The sequence below is a fragment of the Triturus cristatus genome, chromosome 9 (assembly GCF_964204655.1).
Source record: "Triturus cristatus chromosome 9, aTriCri1.1, whole genome shotgun sequence".
NCBI lineage: Eukaryota > Metazoa > Chordata > Amphibia > Caudata > Salamandridae > Triturus > Triturus cristatus.
The window spans coordinates 78,891,642-78,917,350 of NC_140592.1; the positions used below are offsets into that span (position 1 = coordinate 78,891,642).

The 25,709-nt window shown below is 41.8% G+C and overlaps 1 protein-coding gene across 2 annotated transcripts in view; it reads right to left on the reverse strand.

The window, feature by feature from the left end:
- Positions 1–7,823: 7,823 nt before the first annotated feature.
- RBSN (rabenosyn, RAB effector) overlaps positions 7,824–25,709 on the reverse strand; it is a 189,437-nt gene continuing 171,551 nt past the window's right edge. For both annotated transcript variants that reach the window (XM_085624454.1, XM_085624455.1), the window contains 2 exons: positions 20,124–20,228; positions 7,824–11,384 (listed from right to left, as the gene is read on the reverse strand). In XM_085624454.1, the coding sequence (XP_085480580.1) occupies positions 10,275–11,384; positions 20,124–20,228 (1,215 nt within the window). In that variant the 3' untranslated portion in view covers positions 7,824–10,274. The remainder of the gene's footprint in view (positions 11,385–20,123; positions 20,229–25,709) is intronic.

Here is a 25,709-nt window from a genome sequence, read left to right on the forward strand (position 1 = left end):
CCTCATTTTTTGTACCCTATTATAAACACTAATGGTAGAAATTGGTTTCCTTTTAAAAAATGTTCTTACCACTTTTCTCACAAGATATCCTTCTCAACGACATCTTCTGGGCATAAGTATTGAAGCCAACAGCTGTGGAGCAAGAGAATGTTTTCACAAATCCAATAAAGAGTTTGTTTGAGTCACATCTCTAAGCAAGCTAGGGATTTTTTTTTTTGTCCCACAAGGATCCTGTGCCCCACAGCGAAGTGAGTGCTTTTTAGCAGAAGGGCAAGAAGTAGAAGCTTAACAGTTAGTTGAGAGATATATGGGGATACTCATCATGGTCACAACTTTTATTGTGTATATATATTTTCCCTCATCCCCCCCGAAATTAGCAATTTCCATCTGCTACAATGATATCAACTGATTAGGTACCAAATGCTAATGGGTTCTTCTACTGAGTTCCATGCGACCGTTAAAAATGTTACATTATAAAGAACTCCTTCTGCAGAAACTAACACCAGCAAGATGGTTTAGTTACTCATGGCTGTCATCAATGTAATTTGGAGTTTGAATCCCAAGGGCCTATTATCTAACCACAGTAAATAAACTGAGTATTCTGCAAATGTTGCAACATGTTATTTAAAGCATACAGAAATAATACAGACTCGACTATTAACCCTTTCGATGCGCATGACGGAGCGGTTCCGTCATGCGCATCGGTTGCGCTGTGCGTATGACGGAACTGCTCCGTCACGGCCCCGCCCGCGCAACGAACCTTCAGCACGGCGTGGTAATCCGCGCCGCGCTGAAGGGGTTAAGTGGCTAGCTACTGATGCACTTTGAAAACTGCTCTTTTGTCTGTACGGAACAATACATACATAGGTTTCTTGAAGAGTTTTACTTAGTATGTGCTTTAGCCCTAATACTAGTCTGCCTAGTTTCTTTCTTTTAAATAAGTAATAAAGAATACCATAAGTGCGCAAAAACAAAGTCCAAAGCAGGTATGGTTAGTCCTTTATAATTTCAGAATAATAGTAAATTAAAATGTGCATCTTGTTCATAACTTTCAGTCTTGCTAACTCGTTTAAGGATTGTGGACCTGACGAAAAAAATGCAATGTCAAACAATTTTAAAGGGGTTTCCAGTAATCCCTGCACCATAATCAAAAAAGTGTTGTTTTGTAAAATACATTGCCAGGCAGCAAACCATATTTAAGAGGTTTTAGATAAAAGTAACTTTAAATGTTTCGAAATGTGACTGTAGACTCAGATTTTCTTTCATCTCACAGTAATACCAGCCAACGAATTTAATGCCATCCCTCTATGTAGGGATGACCACTTTCAGACTGCTATCCGATCTTCATGGCATGCACACATACGGATTCAAATCTAAATGAAGGTTTCTGCAAACTACAGAGAGGCAAGTGATAACACCCCAATCCTACTTGCATTGTCCTGACAAGAATTGTAAAAAAAAAAACACCAATCCTACTCATCTATCTGCGCTCCGAATCCTTTTGTGGGAAGGAAACGTGAAGCCTGCAGCATCTCGGGGTTTACTGCAGACATAATGTGTTATGTGGCACAATGGCAACTGAACCATTGTGAAGAAAATACTCTGCAGCCCAAAGATAAGGTTGCACTACATAAAATAATTGCGTCAGCGACAACAATGCCATTGTTTTAGCAGATCAACAGTTTAAAACAAATATTACAAAATGTGCCCTTTCGCATCATTTAGACCCTCTGTAAAACCAAGACTGCACCCAGCACCAAAAGAACTGCAAGTAGCCCCTCATAAAAGTCAGGATCACCTTCAAGGCTCTATGCCAGGATATTGGTAGGAAGAAAAAGCAATGCAATTCCACCGCACTGGGCATTTACCCTCACGTAGAATAAACCTCAGAGAAGTCCTTAAACCAAACTATAAGGGCCAAGGAAACTGATGCCTCTTAATAGCTGACCCTCAACTTTGGAATAAACACCAACCACACTATCCACAGAAGTCATTTGCTCTTCATAAGTGAAACTGAAAACTATCATACTGCATCTCCCTTTACTCCTCATTCTTCATGAATTGCCGCAGTGCAAGCACCTAGAAGTAATTAAGCTACTGAATGCATGCAAAACAAGAGAACCCATATTTCCAAACAAATGTATGGCACCTTTGAGAATTCAAGCAAAAACTGCATAAAGATAATGTAGACAGCCAGGGTGTCTAGAGAATTCACCTTGAAAAAAGTTCAACAGCTGAAAGAATTATGGCCTAACAGACCCAGTAGTTAAAACTAGAACCTTTGCAGGTTCCAAGATTAAGATTACTCTTCCTAAAAGAGTAAAATCTGGCCAACTCAATAAAGGGTTTGGAGGATTTGTCTTCTGAATGTTTTGTTTTCGTACAAGGTAAATTCTAAAGGTTTGAGAGTGAACTGCAAATACCCAAGTAGACAGTTACCAACTTATTATGGTATTAAACAACAAACATTTATTTACATGATTTAATCTGTGGGTAGTTCAACAGAAGATATGCAGAATTACAGTGGGGTAACAATGAATAGGGAATAGTTGCCTACCTGTAATCCTAGTTCTCCTTCAGGGGTCTCCATTGAAATCATTAGTACGGAGTAGACTCGCCCATGTGTGGGATCCAAGAGCACTTTTTCAAAGAAAAAATACATACTCCACATTTCTTTAGAAAGAAAGCTTTTTTTATGAATAGAAATAATTAAGCAGCCTATAAACACGTGATATTGGTCAATTCAATGTACTTTAAAAAACGTAATTAAAAGAAGCTACATCTGTCACTAGAGATTTAAGTGACACACAACTTTTTTAAAGGAAATGAAGAGAAAAGGACAGTGTAGCAATGCAAGACTATCAACCCTACAATATCCAATCACGATTTCTCAGTGGCAGTTGTCCCAGTTTCTTTTTTTTTTAAAGCGAGTCAAAGGATACGAATACAGAGGATGATTAACTTTCTTTAGTTCATCCACTGGCAAGATATGATTTCAATGGAGATTCCCCTGAAGGAGAACCTGAAGCAGCCCTTCCTTTTCCTTCACGGGAACTTCAATGATAATTATAATAGATTAGCAAATTCACCCCCAAATAAAAGTGGTGGAAGAGAAAACAAAAAAAGAAATCAAAAACAACTATGCAGAAAGATTTCTCGAGGATTCCTGCCCTATCTGGGCATCTGTTCTAGAATGTGAATCAAGACTTGTCTTGTAAAGGTGTGTACAGACCTGGTGCCTGCTTATCAAATTCCCCCCAATGGGAACATTTCTAAATAAATTAGCAGTACCTACTTTACCTGTGGTGCAGTGAGCCTTCAGTTTGCAAAAAAAACATTTAATTTGCTTTCTTGTAACCTCACAGTCTACAAGAAACTATCCGTCCTAGATAGTGACTGCTTGGAAGTAGCCAGACCCATTCATAAAAAAAATCATAGTTCACAAATAATTGTTAGACTTCCTTCATTTGTTTTATCTAGATAAAATGTGAGTACTCAAGTAACATATAATGTATGGAGAGATCTCTGCGGGAGATGCAGTATTTGGAAAGAATGTTGGTAAGGCAACAGTTTGGTTTACATGGAAATCGAAAATTACCTTAGGGAATAACTTCAGCTGGGTCGACATGACCGCTCTATCCTTATGGAATACTGTGTTTGGTTCATGGGAGTACAAGACCTGAATATCACTCACTCTACATGCCGATGTCATCGTTTCCATGACAAAAGCTTTCCACAAAAGATGATACAGGAACATCTTATAAACAGGTTTGAATGGGAAAATGAATTTTGAGAGACTAATATTTAATTCTCACAGAGGAGAGGGTGGTTTTATTGGTGGAAATACGTTTTTAATGATTTCAAGGAAGACCTTAAGCACCGGGATTTTGTTAAAAAAAAATAATAAAAAAATAAGGGTTTGTGAAGGGCATTTACTATAGGCAGTAACATCTGCCAAATGGAATATGAAGAGAACTGTGCATGACCTGGCTAACAGACAAAGGTAGAGTAACAGTGCTTCTTTCTGACAGGTATCAGGATTACAGTATTGTTGCGTACACTAGATGCAAAATATCTTCCACTAGAAAGAGTATGTAGCTCTTCTGGATGGTTGCTTTAAGACGATGCATGCCAGTTGGAGGTTTAAATGTCTATATTGTATGGGTTCAGTGCCAGGTTGCCAAATTCAAAGTGAGTAGGTTGGGATTGGGAAACTGGTCCCTGAACCTGTGAAGGAGATAGGCCTGGCAGCCTCCTGTGTGACATTCAGTAGCAGGAAAAAGTATGACAACATCAAGCTCAGAAGTGATGAGATTCATCTTGTTGTTCGATGAGTTATTTTCAGATGGATAGATAATATTTTCTACAAAGAAGGATCCACTTTTGCCCTTTAAAGTACCCAGGACTGCTCTCAGGTAGTGTAAGGATTGCACTAGGAATGACATGAATTATGCTCTATTTACATGAAATCCCACTCAATTAAGTAGGGCATGTGTGTTGGAAATGCTAATGAGCCTGTTGTGGCCCTTACCAGCTCATTGCTTAGATAGGGTTAGATGAATATCTTCTATTTCTTCAGATGGGCTGCAATGAGACATGAACTTTGATATTGCCCTCACTTCCAACTTAAGGCCGATTAGAAGGAGTTGGCATTGGTAATAATTATTTCCCTCTACAAATCTCAGGAATGTTTGCTATTTCTTTGCTATGGGTATATGAAAGTACGCTTCTTGAAGATCTATGGAGCATATCAATTTCCACTGGTGGAGCTGTGGGCAGATTTGAAGTAGGGCCAACGTCCTGCATATCAATTTATTTAACACTTTTAGATCCAGAATGGGTACAAATTTGTTCTTGGAGCCTTTTCATTTCTCCAAAATACTCAATTATTTTTGGTAAGAGGTAGCTCTATCTACAGCTTGTTTATGCAAGAGGATGTCATCCTCTTGTATAAGCTTTTCCAGATGTTGTGAGACAGACTCCTTTGGTAATATTACAAGCGGAAGATCTCTAAATCTGTGATAATAGCCGTTTTTGTACTATATTCAAAACACATTGTCGTTTGTGATGGATCTCCACTCTTGATCAAATTTGCAATACTTCCTCCGACTGGAGTAACAGAACAGAAGAAGGTGAGGTGAAGAATCACTGTTTGGCTCCATAGGGTGGCTTACCTACTGCTATATACTGATGATCCCTATTAAACCTCTGGGTGGGCGCATTTGTAGGTAATAAAGCTGCCCTCTCAGATGTTGCTGCTGACACTTAAACACTAAGCGGATTAAACTCTCTGCTTGTACAAAGCAAACACCGTGGGGTGGGGGGTTTATTTGCTATTACAATTTTTCTTTAGGCCTATAGCACCTGGACTTACGTTGCAATTTTAATCATCTGTGTGTGTGTGGATTAAGAGGTTGCCTGAAAAAGGAAGATTGATGACTTTTTGCCTAAGGCTTGAGCTGCATAAGGCTAAACCAGTAAGAATGCCTTGATGCCAGGCAATGATTTTAGCCAACAGTAGCTAAGACTGAAATGTCTGTGGCTGCACCAAAGATGAACTGGTTTGAAACCATCCTGTTTTTGTTGAGTATTTCTATGAGGTCTTTGCGACATTCCCTATCGAAGTCATTTGCAAACTGTTGGAGTGAGTTGGATCATACCTGCCTAGGAGGGCAGTGGCACTTGCTGTTTTTGTTGTGGTAGAGGACAGGCACCACACATTTCTTCCCTTTTTATACTATCTTCATCATCATCTGGAGGGGCAGTAAATAAAGGAGCCTTGGCATGAATTGCCACTGACACAATCACAAGGAGGATGCAACCTAAGAAATAAAGAGCCCTGATTAGGTGGTCTGTATTTTATCTGAATTATTGATGGTGGTGCTTTAGCAGAAGCTGGTGGTAAGAAAGCTCCATTGCTGGATCTAAAGGTCCTGGAACTAATGGTAGCAGAGATCATTTAGATGTTTTCTGGTAAAGTATTTCAAAGCCAGCAGGAGAATTTACAGTTTCTTTTCACCCATGATGAGAACCTTCTGATGCTTGCAGAAGGAGAATCTTTTAAAGTTGGTTGAACAGTTTATGGCCAGAGATGTTGGAGAAGGTGAGTGATACTTAAATGAACATCCAAGTCTATAAGAACGCCTGGAATGATGAGAGCAATGGTGTGACCTAGATCTGTAGCAAGATCCATAATGAGGTGGTGGAGTTCTGGATCTCCTCAGAGGTAAAGGGGCCAAAGCAGAGGAACCACTCCCTACTCGCATGCACTTCTTGTGGCGATTTCGGAGAAGTGGGCTTCACAGGATGATGTGGAGAAGGCAGAGATGCAACCTGAAGTATGGGAGAAGGAGAATCTAGGGGCATATTATCAAGACAGGTGATACATTTATCGCCGTTTAAACGGCGATAATGGGCTTGATAATAAGCTCTATGGAATTCCAATTGAAGCCCATGTTAGATGTGAAGTACTAATCTGGGCTTCAATTGGAATTCCATAGAGCTTATTATCAAGCCCATTATCGCCGCTTTAGCGGAAGTTTTCTGACGCTAAAGCGGCGATAATTTTACCGCATTGCTTGATAATATGCCCCCTAGTGTTTCCACCTTGGGGATGAAGCTCTGAATGGTGAATAGGCTCTTGAATACTCATATAAGGCTGCATGTAACCTCCACGCCTTCATATTCCCAAGCTATTCAGCAGACATCTGTATAGATGCAGATGATACTGTATAACTAGACATCAAATGGTGCTTCCAACAACATAGACTCCCCCGAACACCGAATGTTTGTGCCTCTTTAAAGTTGAATGCCTAGTCAACACTGAACAGAAAGGTACAGTACCTTGCCTTGACATTGTAGCTTTCTACACTGACCCGAAACTGCAAAGTTTTGCTCTGTGATGCCTCTTTTTGGATCTTCCTCTGAAGGAGTCCTCAGAGATGTATCCAGCAGCAATTATACTGGGTTCACCTTCTCTTTGATCATTATCTACCAGTTCATTCTGAAAGGGACTCACACCAGTGCTGTTCTTGCCCACAAAGATTTTTTCATGACCCTTCAGGGCACACATGGCATTTACACTTGAGGGATGTGAGAATACAGAAGGTAAAATATACACAGATCATAAGGATCCGATGTAGCCTTTTTCTTGCTACGAGCAGGGCACTTCACAAAGAGAGATGGCATTTTATGAGGCGAGAAACAAAATTCAGTTAAAACAAAGGAGAGGAAAACACTCAAGATATTAAAAGACATTAAGTGAAGATGCTTAAAGATGGTTTGGAAAGACTTAAAAAGTCTGAGCTCTGTGCTTCAGGATCAGGTCACCAAGAGCCGAAAAGATGAACCGGCTTAACTGCCACACAGAGAGCATGATAAATTGACAAGAGAGGGGTTGAAGCCCATAAAGTCACAGTGTCAGTCTTGCATGACTGCAGCCTATTGGCCAATATAGCCTGCTCATGTATTCATTTTCAAATAGAGATATGGTATTTTCTAAAGAAAGGTGAAAGTGACAAAATATATATATATATATTTTTTTTTTAAAGTGCTTGTGATTATCACTGGAGATCCCCTGAAGGAGAATCCGGATGTTTTCCACTGAGGGGCTCTCTGTGAAATCTCAGTTATTTAACCATCTGTTAAATATGGCCCTCAAAATCATCTGCTGCTGTTTTCAAATTCTACACAAGTGCAGAGAAGCATCGAGGGTGCTATAAATAACCTGGCCTGCTGCCATCCTTCTTCTTCAATGCCCTTAACATTCAAAGTTGTGCTCTTTACTCTATTACCGTACAGAGAGTCAGGAAGCCTTGGCAGGATGGTATAGAATTCCTTTATGACATAGCAACAGTGGGAACAGCTTTTGTTTCCTACTGCTGCTGTCACAGCAGTGAATAAAGCTTTAGAAACTGATATTCATGCTAGTCGCTGTCACTGAGGACCATACATAACAATTCATTTCTGTAGTGCATTGTTGCTGCTAGTGTTGTCCAGAAGCACGGTTACGTTGCAGTTGCACACCTGGATGAACAGGGATGTAAAAGGTGCTGGTTTATGTGACCTGTGTGTGGAGCAATGTGATTGAATGATGTAGTACAATAGAGGGCTTGGGGAGGTAAAGAAGGTATGTCAAAAGCTGTCTCCGAATATGCCACTCCATTGAAGTGACCCTACCTAACCATGTAGGAAAGGATGCAGAACCACATTGACAGCGTGCAATTGTGCCAAGCTTTGTACTAAAAGCAAGAATACCCATTGTAGCAATACTTTAAAATCTATACCTCATTCTTCTACTGCAGATGTACACATGGCAACAGATGTGGGACTCACCATATGTTGAGACTCTGTTACCCCCTTAGCAGATGCATCTAATACATCACAACTGGAATTGTCCAACCAATGACAATAGATCTGCTCCCAGCAAAACAAAATACCAAGTTCATTTTGTGGGGGTAATATTACATTTCAGAAGGTTAAGAAAAATGGTGGGTGGCGGATGGGCCCAAAATATTGGCCTGGCAAAAATATGACTTATTTTGGGGCGAGACAATATCCCATCAAACAATTCATTTTGGATATCGAGCTAAATATCACTTTTAACAACAATGTTTATACTCTGTCCCAGGAAAGAGTTTGCTTGATGGGTGCAATAACCAGTTGGTAAGAAAATAACAATAACCCGTCCATGTGTGCTGGATGAAACATACCCTAAACGTCTGCAGTACATCTCCTTGCATGAGAGGCTAATACTAACAATAGCCACCTACACCAATGTGTGTAGTTTGTTTTTTCATCTCCAACTCCATGAAATGTGATCATCTCTTTATGGTCAACATTTCATGCATTTAGTTTCTGTGTAACAAAAACATGTATGCATTTCTCTTTCTGTCATCACGCACACCCCTTCCATCCCTGGGAGCAGATGCATCACTGATGAAGCTTCATGTAGTTCCCATTTTCAAAATAGAGGCCAAGAAGAAATGTAACAGCAGTACAATGTTTTGTTAAATCCCTTTGCCTTCGAAAATCCATTGCGGTCCCTAAAAATGCAAGCTTTTGACCTAAAAGTCTAGGTCTGAACATAAATCCCTAAAAAGGGGACCAGCGAGTTTAACCTTTACACAAGGCACTATACATCCTTGAATATGGCTTTACTTTTACTGGGCTTTTATATAGGAGGGTCTGGAACTGGACTCCTTTCCCGGTAATACTGTACCAAAGGCAATAACAGAGACAGTGAGCTTATTTCAATGTCCTAATCAAGAGATAACGGGTATATCGGACATCAGAGCAGGACACAAGTAAATAGGGCAATACCAAATATACACTACAGTGAAACAATTAGAAAGTGTTTATGTCTTAGTTTTCATTCTTGTCAGTTGCCTATCCTTTTTGTTTGACTAAAAGTGCTGCTGTGCAATTTGATCAGTGCCTTCCGCTTTTAACATCCTCACAAGAACTTCCAACAACTTATAAACCATTTTTTGTCTCCAGAACCTTTCAGATTCTCACTTTCTGGGTTACTCTTGGGTGTATTTTCTTCTACCGTTTTCGTCTCTTCTCTAATATGACCACAAGCACATTTCTGTATCCATGAACCTCTCTCTGGCCACATCCCATCAAGACAGTCTTTCCTGAATGTTCCAAAGGCAATTATATGTACAGCACAATGGACCTTGAAGCTATTGCTGAGAGCAACCTAAACCTTAACCTATTGTTAACCTAAACCAATGCCCACTTGGCAAAGAAACAGAACAAGATCCATTTATACCGACCTGACATGGACTGAATTTTGTGAATGTTTCCGGAATATCTGGATTCTCCAGAACCGCTTGGAGCCTACATTTTTTCCCCCAAGCAAGTTTTGGTTTTAAAGAATTTCAAAACACTTCCACATAAGCCTATGTAATTTGTCACCATTCCATAGTGTGGAATGCAGATGCGACTAACGCCTCCTTTTACATTCAGACACCTATGAAACATCCTCAGTAACTACGTTATTTAGGGTCACATTCCTAAAAAAATCATGTTAACGAGTGGAAGTTTTAAAAACATAGGTGAATGACATTAAAAGTAACAGCTTCAGAATGGACATCAAATTCACTTTCAGATTATTTTATGTTGCTGAAGATAGTGGTAGTTACCCCAAATAAAAATGTGCAGTACAGATTTCAGCTTTCGTCGTGCTCTGGTAATCCCATTCTGGCCGTCCATCAAATCCTACAAAACCACTGGACTCCCAATCCCATTAGTGTGCAATACTCCCTCCCTTAATGGCGTGCTCCCTTCTGCTCTGCCAGCTTACGTCTTAGGTCTTTTAAATTTTCAGTTAGCAGCTCCACTTCATCAAAACGCCCGCTGTGCTTTGCATCAAAAATATAAGCCTTGATGTTATCTATCTGCTGGAGGAGAAGATCTTCTTCTATAACTTCCTCTTCTCCTGCATCATCGTCTTCCTCAAAAGGATTACTGGATGTGCTTTGTTCGAAAGGATTTGAAGAATGTTCTAATTGACCATGGAAAGGAATTGCAACCTCTTCAAAAGGATTAGGAGCACAGTTTCCTGCTTGTGGGTCAATATCATCCTCCTCCTCAAACGGGTTGTACTCTCGCTTGGCATTCTGAAGAACTCTGCTGCTGGTTACAGGCATAGAAGCTTCCTGAGCAAGGTCTTCAGCAAAGGGATTAGATGGGTCGATTGGAGTGGTGATCCCTTCTTCACTGAAGGGGTTTAGGAGGGTAGCTTTGTGTTCATTCGGTAGAAAGGTTTCCTCATGAACCATAGTCTCTTGATTAGGTTGATTTGGAACATGGACTAGAGGTGTTGATGCAAAATCATGGATGTGTTTTATCCTCCCATCATCCAGCTCCATGGTGTGGTTAATATGATTTTGCTTCTCCCTACTAGTATCATGCTGGAACGGTCTCATCTCTCGGAAGTCCAGGGAGTGTGCTGTGACATCATGGGTCACACTTCTGTTCTGTTCCCTCTCCCACTCTTTCTCCCGCAACACTTCCAACTGTTCTAGCTGTACGGCCTCTTCCTCTGCCAACTTCTTGGATAGCTCAATCGCCATTTCAATTTGCTGCTGCTCATACTCATCCTGCAGCTGCCGCAGGTTCTCCTGCAGCATCTGCACTTCATCGTTTCGGTTGGCTTTCTTGGCCTGTTCAATAAAGGATGTGATGTTGTGGATCTGTTGAAGCAGTGGGTCTGAGATGTGAGAATCACGTGGCGTGTTGAATGTAGGGAGCCAGCCCTCAGCTTTCTTTACTCTGCCCTTTTGGAGAGTAGGCACTTCCCCATTTGGAGCACCAACTGATCTTGAGACAAAGTCTTTACTTCTCTCTTCCATTTTTCGCTGTGCCTCAAGTGCTGCCTAGGAAGACAAAAGCGAAAAGAAATTTGAAATAACAAATACACAAGCATAGGGTTGACAATACCAGCTTTCTAACTGAAGATGTGGAAGATCTCTAACTGTGACTCTCTGAAGCACAGCTCTGAAAAATGTATGGTCTAAAGGCTGCTTAATTATAAATGTTAATATAATAGGCAATGTGGTAGACATAATGTTCGCATATATTATGGCAGTTTCAAAACCAATTGTGCAACCTCTGGGCAGGCCATTCACTGATCAATATCCATCGTTCAAATGTTAAATACAGCTCACAAACCTATTCTGCTTAAGCAAATCAATAAAGTGAAAACAAACGTAAATTAAAAAGAGGCTAACAAAGAAGTCTGAAAAGAACAATGTGATAGGACAGATAACTTTCTAGACGCTCCCCACCTCTATAGTGAGCACACCAAACAGAAAACACCAACACCCTGGTTAAGAACAACCAGCCAATGATACAAGTCAGAACTCATAAAAAAAGGCCAGGCCAACACGTGGAAAGTCTGTGGTACGGGAACTCAAACCTTACTTGATTTAATTTACTGCAATGAAGAGCATTTTAATAAACCAATCCAGAGGGCAAAATGGTGTACTATTCCAATCATATAGAACCTAAAATGCATTTCCTGCTAAATGGTTTTATCTCTATTACCCTGGAGCATGCATCGTTAACCTACTAAAAATACTCCTTGCGGGGACTGCCCAGACTGCTAAGAGTCAGCAGAACAACAGTCTATCCCACAATCATCAGCTGGCTCCAACCCATCGAAGAGTCTAGGCAGTCACCTGCAGGCATCACTTCATCATCTTTTTTTAAAGCAATTCTGAAATCCAAGCGTTATGAAAGCTTGCAAGACAACAGACCAGGATTTGTTATTTTTGCCCTTGAGCGAATTAGAACAGCCAACTTATACAAAATAGGTACACTGACAGATCTAGCCATTGGGCATTCCTAGGGGGTTAATTCCTTTAACTTGGTAATTAATATTTGTATGCTGAAATTGGTACTGGTAGTTGAAACCCACAAGCTGATTTTTTCAGCCAATCAGATCCACCTCCGACTGGAAAATAAAATCAAGTCAGGAAAATATCACCAATATACATGCACTGCTCCACTCATCTACCCCTTGTTCTCAAATACAGCTCTCCTTTGCTTTACAACTAGTTTTGTGGCTTTCATATATACATAGTGGCATGGACATTACTAAGAAAATCTTAATGGTGCACAGCAGATTATAGTATTGAGCAATGACGACCCATGAGACTATCTCTTTAATATGATCCTAGGAATCTTCGTAGTTCAAAGCAGAAAGTAAAGCATACAGGCATAATCTTTTAATTAGTACTCAACGTATGTCTCAGTTAAATGCAGTAGTCACAGGCATCAAGATCATGTGTAACACGTAGTGTGTGAGTTTATCACTCCAGCAAAGTAAACTTCGAGTGGAACCAACAAGAGTCTTGCAATCTAATATACGAGATGCAGAATGTACAAAATTAGGGCACGGCTGAGCCTCTCTTTGAAATTGACCTTAAAGGGGGCAGCACCAGAGCAAAGCAGGGGCTCTGGTGGGTAGCTCTGCTCGGACTCCCTGAAATGGCTGCTTAATCTCTTCAAGCTAATATTTTAGAAATACCTGGGAAAGAGAGGAACGCTCCAGATCCTACAGATCCAACATGTAACTTCTGTAGGCAATCAGAAAATGTTAGCGGAAGCACTCAAGCGGGTTGGCTATCTTGGGTACAAAAGAGGGTCTGTAGAAATAGTTAGAGGCCTGATAAGGGTGGCGATTTCTGGGATTATTTGAAATGCTTGAAACTGAGGGAAAAGTCCAAGATAAATGATTAGCTGAAACCTTATATTTAACCCTCGTCAAAACAGGGGCTTTCTTTTTACACCGATGGGTGATACTGTATCTGTGGGCATGAAATAAACTCCCAGGACAGACTGATCGCTTAAATCATGTTAACGAAGACTGCCTCCTGCTTGCAACAGGTGAAATGTACAGTTACAGGAAATAATGAAAGTAAATTTTACTCTTTCTGAAAATGACATATCGCCATATCACTGCAAGGAAAACCTGCTTTGCCATTCATACAGTCTAAAATAATGAAAGAACTGCAATGTTCTTTCTGGGTTAAAGGTGGAGTAAAGAAAAACATGATGGCTTCCAGGGAAGGAGAAGTCTCTCCACCAAACCAAGGAGTACCTACTCTAATAGGCTTAACAGACTGACAGGACAAGCAGAGTAAAGCCCTCATAGAATAACTACAAACCATAAAAAAAAGAAATGGCAACTAAAGATATTCAAGGGCCAGCGGGTAAGCACCAATGAAGATTTAAAACAGACAATAAGAACACGGGCACAAAGCTTTCTACAATGTTGGAAGAAGTCCAGGATCTCAGAGACAAATGCGATGATCTTGAAGATCAATCTAGAGAGCACAATATAAGGATTAGAAATGTGAAATAAAACTCAGAGTTAACACAGAAATCTATTGTGTTGCCATGTTTTGCCTCATCCCCCAAGAGAAGAAGAATTTCCCGATACACAATGTGAGAGCTCAGAGTTGGTGCACAAAAGACAGCTACATGAATACCATCAATCAATCAATCAATCATGGGCTTGTACAGCGCACGCTACTCACCCAGAATGGGTCTCAAGGAGATGAGGGAGGGGAGGGAGGGGGGCGTGGGGAGGAGGTTCCGCAGATCCAGGAGGATCACTGAGTTCCATCGAAGAGCCAGGTCTTGAGGTCCTTTAGGAACTCAGGGAGCGATGCAATCTGTCTGAGGTGGAGAGGGAGGGAGTTCCAGGTCTTGGCTGCGAGGAGGGAGAAGGAGCACCCTCCTGTTCTGCTTTTCTTGATCCGAGGTACCGTAGTGAGGGAGAGCTGGGCCGAGCGGAGAGGATGCTGGGGAGCGTGGAACGCGAGGCGGTGGTTCAGGTTAGCGGGTCCGGTATTGTGGAGGGCCTGGTGTGCGTGGGTGAGAAGCTTGAAGATGATTCTCTTCTCGAGGGGGAACCAGTGTAGGGTCTGTTGATGCTGGCTGATGTGGCTGTGATGCAGTAGGTTGAGGACTAGTCTGGCAGCAGTGTTCTGGACGTACTGGAGTTTGCAGGTGAGCCTCTTGTTGATCCCAGCGTAGAGTGCGCTGCCGTAGTCCAGTCTGCTACTGATTAGGGCGAGTGCAACAGTTTTCCTGTGTTCGGGGGGATCCACTTGAAGATCTTTCGGAGGAGGCGGAGGATGTGGTAGCAGGAGGAGGTGATGGCGTTGATCTGGTGGTCCATTTTGAGTTCGGAGTCCTGGATGATTCTGAGGTTGTGTGCGTGGTCTGTAGGGTCGGGGTGGGGGGGGGGGGGGTCTCTGAGATTGGGGGGCCACCAGGTGTCGTTCCAGGCGTCGGGGTGCGGGACCATGATGAGTACCTCGGTTTTGTCCGTGTTGAGTTGAAGGCAGCTGCTCTTCATCCATCTGGCGACGGCTTCCATTCCGTCTTGAAAGTTGCTTTTGGTAATGTTGGGTTCGTTGGATAGGGAGAGGATGAGTTGGGTGTCGTCAGCGTAAGATGTGATGTTGAGTACATGTGCTCTGACGATAGATGCGAGCGGGGCCATGTAGATGATAAACAGGGTCTGGCTGATGGAGGATCCTTGTGGGACTCCGCAGGTGGTTGGAGACGGTTCTGAGAGAAATGGAGGGAGTCTGACTCGTTGTGTTCTGCCGGAGAGGTAAGAGAGGATCCAGTCGAGGGCCTTGTTCCGGATTACCACGTTGTCGAATCTACAGGCTAGGGTGCGGTGAGAGACAGTGTCAAAGGCCGCAGTGAGGTCTAGGATGATGAGGGCTACAGTCTCTCCTCTGTCAAGGAGGGCGCAGATGTCGTCTGTTGCTGCGAGAAGTGTAGTTTCGGTGCTGTGGATCTTCCTGAAGCCTGATTGGGAGGAGTCGAGTCAAGAGATATTTTAGCAAAAATGTCCTACTCAGCATTAAAAGACACAATACTGCAGAAAGCAAGATACTAGGATACAATACAACTGTTTGACAAATTAATACGATGTAGGAAAACACAAGGGACTATGCATATTCTACAGAACAAAAATGTAAAAAACAAAATTTCCAAAAATATTAGCAACACGATTAGAGCCATTAATGCCTTTATCTAAAGACCCCGATTAATTCATAATTATTAAAATCAGATACACCTTTGATGACATAACAAGAGGTTTGCACTTGGTGGAAAAATCATATGAAAGGAAAATCCCCATGGTGATACTTGCCGTAGACGTTGAGAATGCTTTTGATAGGGTTGATTGGTCCTTCTTGAGCTCTATACTACAGAGAACGGGGGGGATCTGCTCAGGCATTCTACATTCTGGTCACTTATATAAATCAAGGAGGTAGAATATTGATAACTGGAGAAAGGATAGAACCCTTTTAATTGACCATAGGTACTACAAAGGGCTGCCTTTTATCTCTAAGTTGTTTGTCTCTCAAGGGAGCCACACATACAAAATATATAAGACAAATAAGGGAACATAGAAGAAATTCCCTTTTAGTGGGATATCACATCTGTTCGTACATGATATTCTAATGTTCATTTATTCACTAGATATTTTAATGACAGTGAGACCCGTCGGAGAAAACCGTAAGTGTTGATAGTCTAAATCTAAAATATTGGGTTTGTGATTGAAGAACACCTAGAGGAAATATTTCCTTTTCAATGGGCTAAAGAAACGTTTACGTACCTAGGAATCTAAATCACCTCAATGACACTAAGTTTATATTAGGCCAACTACCCCTCTTTTATAACGACCTTATCAGATGGCACACAATTTATTTATCCCCTGGATGTGGAGATCATCACTTAAAATGACTACTGCTTATGCTGCTATGTTTATCTCAAGTTCTCCAGAGAAATGTATTTAAGCTAAAGAAAGAATGTGATTCTTTTATTTAGGGCGGTAAGTTGCCGATGTTGTTAAGAACACGTAAGCAGGCCTCCAAGAGAGGAGGGTCTGAGACTGCTAGATCTAGAAGGGTGTCACAAAGCAACAACAAAAAAAAAGAATGGTCACTGAGGAAAATTCTGAAACACAGGCCCCATATGGAAGGTGGGTTAATAAGCCAACCGCTGTGGGATATTATGTGGCTCCCCAACAAATATAGATGTGTCTGAAAATATACGTTCACTCATGGAGGTATGGGATGAAATGTAAAAAAGATGCAGGAACCACCTTACCTTCCCCATTTCACTAATTCATCAGAATCCAGAATTCACCTCAGCCCTAAAAGGTGGTTGTTTTCTAAAATAAAAGCAGGGGAATTGCAGAATGTTGATGCTGTATGCATGAGGGTTGCCTCATTAAAGGCATTTCAGTAGGCCTGTGTTGGTAATATTGTAAAGCTAATGGTAAAGCCAATAACACATATTTTGGTTCACTTGGTAAAGTTATGTCAGATTCCTTAGGAGTGATCTATTTATAAAAAAAGGTTATCACAAAGCAAGTAGGACTGACTGGCTTCTTGTGAGAAGCATGTGTTAAAGGCAATAGGCTTACAGGGGTGGATTGCAGGCAGGCCTTTTGTTGGAGTGTGTAAAATTTACCTAATTTGCTTTAATGTAATTAATTATACAAAATTTCATAGGTAATTAAGCGAAGTGGTGTACTGGCATAACTTCTGGAATTTTGCATAACATACTTTACACAAAGTTCCAAAAATTACTTGAATTGTGCCGGTGTCCTTTAAATGTCACCTGGGCCTAGTCAACATACCATGCAAGATAACATATCTGTCCTGTGCGTCACAAATGGATGTTCGAGTGTGTCACTGGAGAACTTTATGAATGAGGATGGCCACGCCGAGAACCAGTTAGAGCGCAGACGAAGGTGAGATTTGTCACAATTCCTGAAAGCAGGAGATGTTAACACAAGGATGCCGAAGGTAAGCAAAAACAAGGCGGGCTTTCTGCAGATCACTAAGCCTTCGTATATTCCACATAGGCGTTGTAGGGCAGTCATTATCAAGGATCACATTGGAAAGAATTGCACAGCCTAGCGTTGGAAACTGTACGAGTCTTGCCATGCGCAGGAGAGTGCCATGCACACGGTGTGCCATATATAGATGTGCTCAGCAAGGACATAAAGTAAACATGAACAAACCCCACCCCTCCCCAACTGGTTGAATCATCCACTCCTCACCCCCATCAGTCAAAACAATTAAATAAGTAAAGGAATACATTCCTCAGGGCACCAGAAGACCTTACGAACAACCCAGCAATAAAGGGCTGGGTGGCCGAGGGTGGGGGTGGCATCAGAGGGCAAAGAGTTTACCAAGCTTCAGGTACAGACAGAAGTCAGAAAGAATAACCACCAAAAGCAGCTCAAGGAGCCTCCCAGGGCCCCCCCAATTCGCATCCAGTAGACAGCCTATCGGGTCCAGGCAGAGTCAGCAGCATCAGTAAAGAGGACCTGGTTCAGTTGTTATCACTGAGATTGCTATTGCGTGCAGTTTCCAGCGGTGCGTCGCAAGTCCCCCTGGTATTTCCTAGTTTGCACAAAAATTAGGGAGTAACCTTTGGGTTGGTAAATAATGCGTTCTGCCATGCAAGGACAACCAAATTTTGGCTGGGCATATCAGCGTAAATTGCCATCTCGGCACGGCCAGAGTGAAATCCGGGTACAGTGCGATCAAGTTTCTTTGATACTGTATGTCACGGCACGCACGGGCCAGTTGCAGAGAGGCATCCTCATCCCTAAAGTTAAGATCGCGCGTTACTATAGAACGTGCCGAAGCCCCAGGCAAGGGACAGAGGCCCAGCGAGCAGTGAGCGTGCTCAACTGCAAACATGGGTGGAACGGAGCACTGACTCTATCGAAGTGTCCATTCTGTCCATGACTGTTGACTCTGGTATCTCTAGGATGTGCAAGTAATTAAGCCATGACCGGGACTCCAAGTCCTTGTTCTTGATCACTTCCAGAACTTTCTCCATCCACAGGAGGCGTTTATTTGTGGTAGTGTGCATCGTCAACCTCAGACACCCGCGTCTCCAGCTGGTCTAGGCCCTCATGTTTTCCTAGCTGTTCTTTCATATAATCATGACTGTTGGTTAGGAGATCAATCTTAGTGTCTGTAGCGTGCAGGCTGTGCTTCAGATCAGTGAACATGCCTTTGATATCCTGATCAAGGGGGAGACTGTCTCAGAGGAAGCATCCTGTTGCTGAGCCTCAAGGGGAGAGCCGGTGACGCTCAAACCCCAAAGAGCCGATCATGGGAGCTTAGGTTGTTTGGCATCATGTTTACCCATCTCAGAGGTGTGGGGGTTCCAACAGAGGAAGCAAGCGGGAGCAGCCATCCACCAACCCATGGGCCAGATCCCACCTCACCCCAGGAGACACTAGGGGGACACGAACAGATCTAAACCACACCGACTCTAGAAAGGAGCAGGTCTTCGCACCCAACTGGTATGCCAATCTAGTATTCACTCTCCGGGGGCCCAAAGTTTTCAGCAGCCCCCAGCCAATGTCCAGATGTGGAGGGATCCGGAGTGTCACAACCCGGGCAGTCAGTGAAAGGTCTACATGCCCAGCAGTGCAATAATGGCCAGTAACGAAAGTCACAGGCACAAGATGGTCCTCACCGCAGTACACGTCGGGCAAAATTCAGCGTTCCCAAGGGGGTTGCGATGTTCCAGCTGCCCTTTGAGCACCTCCTGGACACACACATTCTCAGCTATGGCAATCCGGGAGTCACAGCAGCTCTAGTCAGTTACCCCATGAATAGAAAACAGACCGTGTAATGCCAGCATAAATCGAGGTGCAGCTGTTTTGTAACACCTAAGCTTGAGGTGTTGGTGCCATGCTGCACCACAAGCTTGAGGATTTAAAAAAAAATGTATATACAAAAAAAAAAAAGACAGCTCAGCCATAGGACGCAAAGAAATTTAACACATCATGATTTTTTCGTGGTACAGATATTTTACAAACTTAGCTAAGAGAAGTGTAAGCAAAGGTAGTTACAAAAAAATATTCCATTGTATGAGCCTTGGGGTACAAAGAATGTACATGTTTCTACATCTACATCTATGTTTGCAGAAATTTGAGTTTTGGGGGGCTGATGAACAAGTATCGCACAAACAGGCCTGTACCGCACAGGTACTCCATTAGTAAAATACTGGACCCAGTCTCCTCCTCTTACATCTTAAGGAGCAAGACCTTTGGAACTGCTACGTTTTTGTCAAATGGTGTGTGTTTTAAAAACTACTTGGTTCTTGCTATCACTCTTTGAAAAGCTTTGTCCTTCAATAATTAATTATTCTGCACACAGGGGATTAACTTCCAATCCTTGCTCAGATAGATTATTGGTAATGACGGTGTACAACACTATTTCAACAAAATTAACATAGGCACATTGTGTCATTAAAGTAATCGATCAAAACTCTTAGTGATCCGTATTACTTTACAAATATATTCTAGAATATCATTTCAAAATGGACATAAATGCACACCTAAGCCGCATCTGACATGGACAATTCTTGAGACTGTACTGACAATGTAGTATGCTGAGCTCTCATTTCAGATGGCAGCTAAACCCAACAGAATAAAAAGGACTATAAGACCATGATGAAAAGCAAGACACCGCTTGGTCTATACAAAGTAAACCTGCTTGACAGCTACAAAAAGCATGTTTCCAGTTCACAATAAATATTTTTACCTTTCGTTCGAGCTGTAGTTTGTGTTCATTCTCCTGCCTTCGTTTCTCCTTCAATTCTTCATATTTTTCTTTAGTTGGCAGTGACATAAGTCCCAGTAACTTTTCCTTATAGAAGCAAAAGACATACAGAATGAAAAGATGCTTAACAAAATGTTAGCAAACTAGCGTCAACAGTGATAATGTTGTCACAATTTTGTTTTTGATGGATGAGATCTGTTTATTCCTTCAATATAATCAAAGCAAGCATCAATATTTGTTTTGACATGGCTTAAAATAATGTCTGGGCTTTAGTTTATGATTTACTTCAACAAATAGCTTCTGCAGATTTTAAATACATAATAACACTTTTCTTTGTTAGCGAGTACTTCAACCTTTGAGAGGCAATCTGTGTTACACCTCCGTAAGGATCAAAGCATAATTTGAGCCTGTGATTCCGAGTACCCTGTACAAGCATTTCTTTTTGGGACTGAACTTGTGCTGATGTGCAAGAATTAATCATTTGAAATAATAATAAACAAAAAAATCTAACACACTGTAACTATGATGCCAGCGAAGCACTAGTCATCACTTGCCACTGAATTATGATGTGACATTACGACATGGCATGAGGATGCAACTGAGGTGTGTTGCAGAATAACAGCACAGGCCAGAACACAACCATGACACAGAATTGCTTAAACCTGCCTCACATTGCTCATGATGAGGAACTCTGCTGGGCAGCCCAGGCTCAGACTGGGCAAGCCACCCGTGTGCACTTACAATTCTTCTCATGCTTCTGCTGAATTTAGTCACTCCTGTGAGTTTTATCTCCCATGCTATAGGTCACCCACAGTCCTTACTTGGTCCAGCCTTGTCCTTCTTCTAGCAGGGCATGGGTGCACCAAGCAGAAGAAGCTCAACCTCCAGCTCCATCCGCTCACCTGCTCCAACCCCAACCACTGGTAAGGTGTCTTTGGAATGGCATTGGCAATTGGGCCCTACATCCTGCACACCACTGCATGGACATTTTATTGATCAATCCCTAATATACGAGACTCAAAGCATAAAAGTGTTGGAAGACTGATATATTGACAAAGGCAAATAGTCATCCCATACCACTCTGTGATGACGTTGGGACTGCAGCCTTCCCTCATTGGCAGACCTTAGGTCAGCCAATGAAGGAAGGCAGCAGTCCCAAGCCTCCTGGGACCTCTGAGGCAGATCTGCAGGTAAGGGTGTGTGCGTTGGTTATAAATTAATGCTTGGTGCGTGCGTGTATGTATTAATGTTTGGTAATGAGTGTTGTGAATGGATGCGTTTGTGCGCGCGCGTACCTGTGTGAATGCATGGCTGTGAGTGTGAATCTGTATGTGTGCTATGTGTGCGTGTGTCCGCCTACCTCCCACCTAAAGTTACAGGCCTGTTTGTATATGCTGCTTGTATTGGTTGGTTAGTGTGTGAGATACTTTTGCTTGAAATACTGTAATTCACTTTTATTTATTGTGGCACCTAATTTTTCTCTCTTCATTGTTTGTTGTAGTTGTTTTATGTGTGTGTTTTCACGTACTATGGGACAAATAAACTAATGATAGCAGTAAAAAAGGAAAAGTTATTCATCTATAATCCGAGTTCTCTTCCAGGAGAATTCTCGTGAAAGTCATAAGCACTGAATAGTCCTGCCCACGTCTGTGGATCCCGGAGCACTTTAAAAAGTATTCATATATGTATAACAAGAATTTGTACCACTTTATCTATACGTTTGCAGTCTAAAGAAGGCTAAAAATGGCCAGATGTAATTGAATTTTCACTGTGAGAAGCCAATTGCATAGAAATGAGTCACTATAAAAAGATGTCCATAGAAATTCTTTCACAAATCTGCTTAAAAGGAAAAATAAAGGGAATAAGAGACATTGTTAGCTCATAGGCTGCAAAGCATAGAATAGAAAACTGGGACTGTGCCTTTAAGTACCTCACAATACCCCCTATAGCCATCATGCTTCACAGGTGACAGTCAGGTCAGGTTACTTTTACGGAAATTAGAAATCCTTGGTGAAACAATTGTTGAGAGCTGTAATAGTTCTTGTTCAGGGAGGTGTTAGAGTGGCTTATGACTTAGTTGAGGATTCCCCTATAAGACAGCTAAGATTACAAGTGAATAACCTTTCCTTCTCTTTCAGGGGATCCTCATCAATAGTCATAAACACTGAATACAATAGCAAGCCCATACCACAAACAGGTGGACATGAAATAAAAATAGCTCCAACAATGACCCGAAAACGTTCCTTAAAGAAGCCTGCCCTACTCGAGTATCCGCTCTGGAGTCGGTCTTGTAAATGTAAGAACAGATCTCCAAGTTGATGCCTCACATAACTCTGAAATGAAACAGTCCGAAGAGCAGCTACGGTAGCAGCCTTTCCCTGTGTAGAATGTGCTTTAAACCTACCAGGTAGGGGTGTCTGTGCTATCTTGTACGAAAGAATTATGCACGAAACAATCTCTCTAGAAATAGATTGTTTAGAAGGCAAGCCTGTACGTATTGGATCGTAGTTTATGAAAAGATGGTCTTATATACTTGATTTTTTCTGAATAAAATTGCATGACTGTTGGCGTCAAGAGAATGCAAGGATGTTTCAGCTGACACTGATGGATTAGGGGAAAAGTGGGTAAGGAAATTGTTTGGTTAATGTGGAAATCCAAAACCACCTTCGAGAGATCGGGGTGTTCTCTCATAACCACTCTTTTACTATGGAATACTTCATATGGTTCAGTGTCACAGAGAGTCTGAATCTCACTAACTCTACGCGCAGAGGTAATTGCAACTAGGAAAGCTGGTTTCCATGTAAGTTGTAAAGTGGCTTTGTGTAAGGGTGTGAGGGGGGGAGATGTCCCATTAATTTAGAGAGAACAATGTCAAGTTCCCAAGGAGGAAACATTGACTAAAATGGTGTAAAAACTGTTTTTAATATCTTCTAGAAAATCTTTAATCACAGGTATTTAAAAAAAAAAAAGATGTTTATGATGGAGACTTCTTATAGAAGAAAACCGTAAACCAGACCTTGGTAGATGAAGAACATCTTACATCTCACATATCAGTACATTTTCTTCACAGGAAGAATGATTATGGCTGTTCTGGATGCACCAAATGCAAAATCTATTCCACTTGAAGGAGTATGATTTTCTTGTGGAAAGACGTTTACCTTCCCTTAGAGTCTTTATGCACTCTTGTGGAATACCTAGATAGCCACATTGCAGAAATTCAGGAGCCATGCCACTAAGCTTATAGATGGAAGGTTGGGATGCAGAATCTGGGCCCCAAACATTACAGGAGATCCCATCTGCAGAGCAATCTCTTGTGTGTGGCCGCTCTGATAGGTGAAGAAGGTTGTGAACCACCACTGATGAGGCCATTCTGCAGCAATCATTATTATCCTGCTTTTGGACCAATAAAATGTGGACATAACTTAGGGAATCAGGGGATTTGGTGGCAATGTGTGGAGAAATTTCTTTGACCAGTCTCTCAAACCTGCATTCCCCTTCCTCTCTGGCTGGTGATATCTGGGGGGTAGTCTTTGCATTTTTTGTTTTTATGTTGCCAAATAAGTCTATTTGAGGACATCAACATTCTGGGAAAATTTATTCTATGACTATGTCGTTTGGAATCCAGGTTTGAGAAAGGCTATCTGCTACCATGTTTTGAGAACCTGGGAGATGGACAGCTGTAATTGCCAAGTTCCTTTAAATGAGCTATTTCCATATGGCTTGTGATTCTAGAGACTGAGGTCTCAAATGCGCCCCCACCTGCTTGTTCAGGTAGTACTTTGTTGTGTATTGTCCGTCTGAAAAGAGAAGTCGTTTTGATTGCCGGAAGAAAAGACTTTAAAGCCAGATGAACTGCTTTCAATTCTAGTAGGATGATGTGGTAAGCCTTCTCTTTATGTGACCATAATTTCTGGGACCTTAAATGGTCCAAGTGTGCTCCCCATCCTCATAGGGATGCATATATGACTAGAGACTAGGTTGGGAGATCCTGATGGAAGAAGGTCCCTTCCATCATATATTCCGATTTGGCCCACCATGGGAGTGACTGGATAGCTGATTGTGATAGAGTCAATTTCTTCTCCCAACTGTTCTAGAACTGGTTACACTGGTCCTCCAGACATTGCTGTAAAGGTCTTATCTGGAATCTGGCATAAGGAACTAATAAAATGCACGAGGCCACTGATCCTAACAGATGAATTGAGCTGCTGGATTGGGAGTTTGCAATAGAGTGAAGCACTGCAGTTGGATTGATAACAGTCTCTCCTTAGAAGGATACACTTTTTAAGACTGCTTATCTATTACAGCTCCTAGATAATTAATGTTTTGAACTGGGGAGGTTGTAGATATTCTGAGGTTTACTTGAATACATAACTTTGTGAGATTGTGGAGACATGTTGGAAAATGGCCGTGTTTCTTTAAAGGATGTTCCTTTTATGAATCGGTCATCTAGGTAAGAATAAACTAATATTTGTCCTCAACAAATGTTCAGGGAGCTGTATCATGTCCGAAGGGTAGGACTTTGTCCTAAAATGCCTTGAGCCTACTGTGAACCTTAATAACGGCCAACGCTTTTTTATGATCGGAATGTGGTAGTAGACATCTTGAAGATCTATTGCACTCATCCAGTCCCCTTGATGTAGTTGAGGGTAGATCTGATGTAATGCGAGCATTCTGAATTTTTCTTTTCTTATGTACTTGTTCAAAACACTGAGGGTGAAAACAGGCCTGAATTCCTGTTGTAGTCCTTTTTTACAAACCAAAAAGTATTGGGACTACACTCCCAATCCTTTCTGATACAAATGAGCCTCCTCCACTTCATTTTTCTGTGGTAAAATGTTCACCTACTTCTGTAAAAGATCTTGTTGATAAGACAATGTTTCGGTTGGTGGAAGAGATGGAGGAGGGGGCGTGAAATGAGGGGACTAGCCATTCTGAACAATATTCAGAACATCTGTCTGCAGCTATCATCAGCCATTCTGAAAAGTGTGCTACAATACTTCCTTTCACCGGAGGGACTGACGGATCTGGGGAAGATGTGACTCATTGTTTGGAAGGCGTTCTCCCGCTGCAGATTGCTGACGTCGGCTCCCTCTTCCTCTGGATGATCTGCATTGATGGTATGACTGTTTCTGCTGGTGACCAATGAGGGGTTTGAACCCTCTGAGGATAGCAGCGCCTGTCATAAGCCCTGTACCTCTTTCTAAATTTCTTTTTTTTTCCCAGGACCACAGCTTTTAAGGTGTCCAATTCAGTTTTCATCCATGACATTTCGTCATATTGATCGGAACAGCGTATTTCCTAAGGATGGCAGGTTCACGATTCTAGATTGTGCTTCTTGTTTTAGACCCATTAGTCTAAGCCATGAGGATCTCCTTGCACCAATACCATGGTAATAACCATGGGCGGATAAATCTGAAATGTCAGCTGCTGAATTAATGATCTGATTAGATACCAGCATTACCTAGTTAATGATCTCCTGAAAATCCTGTCTGTCTTCCTTAGGAAGTTTATCCGTAAACCTTTGTAGGGAGTCCCAAAGCGATCTATCATATCTCCCTAAAGGGGCAT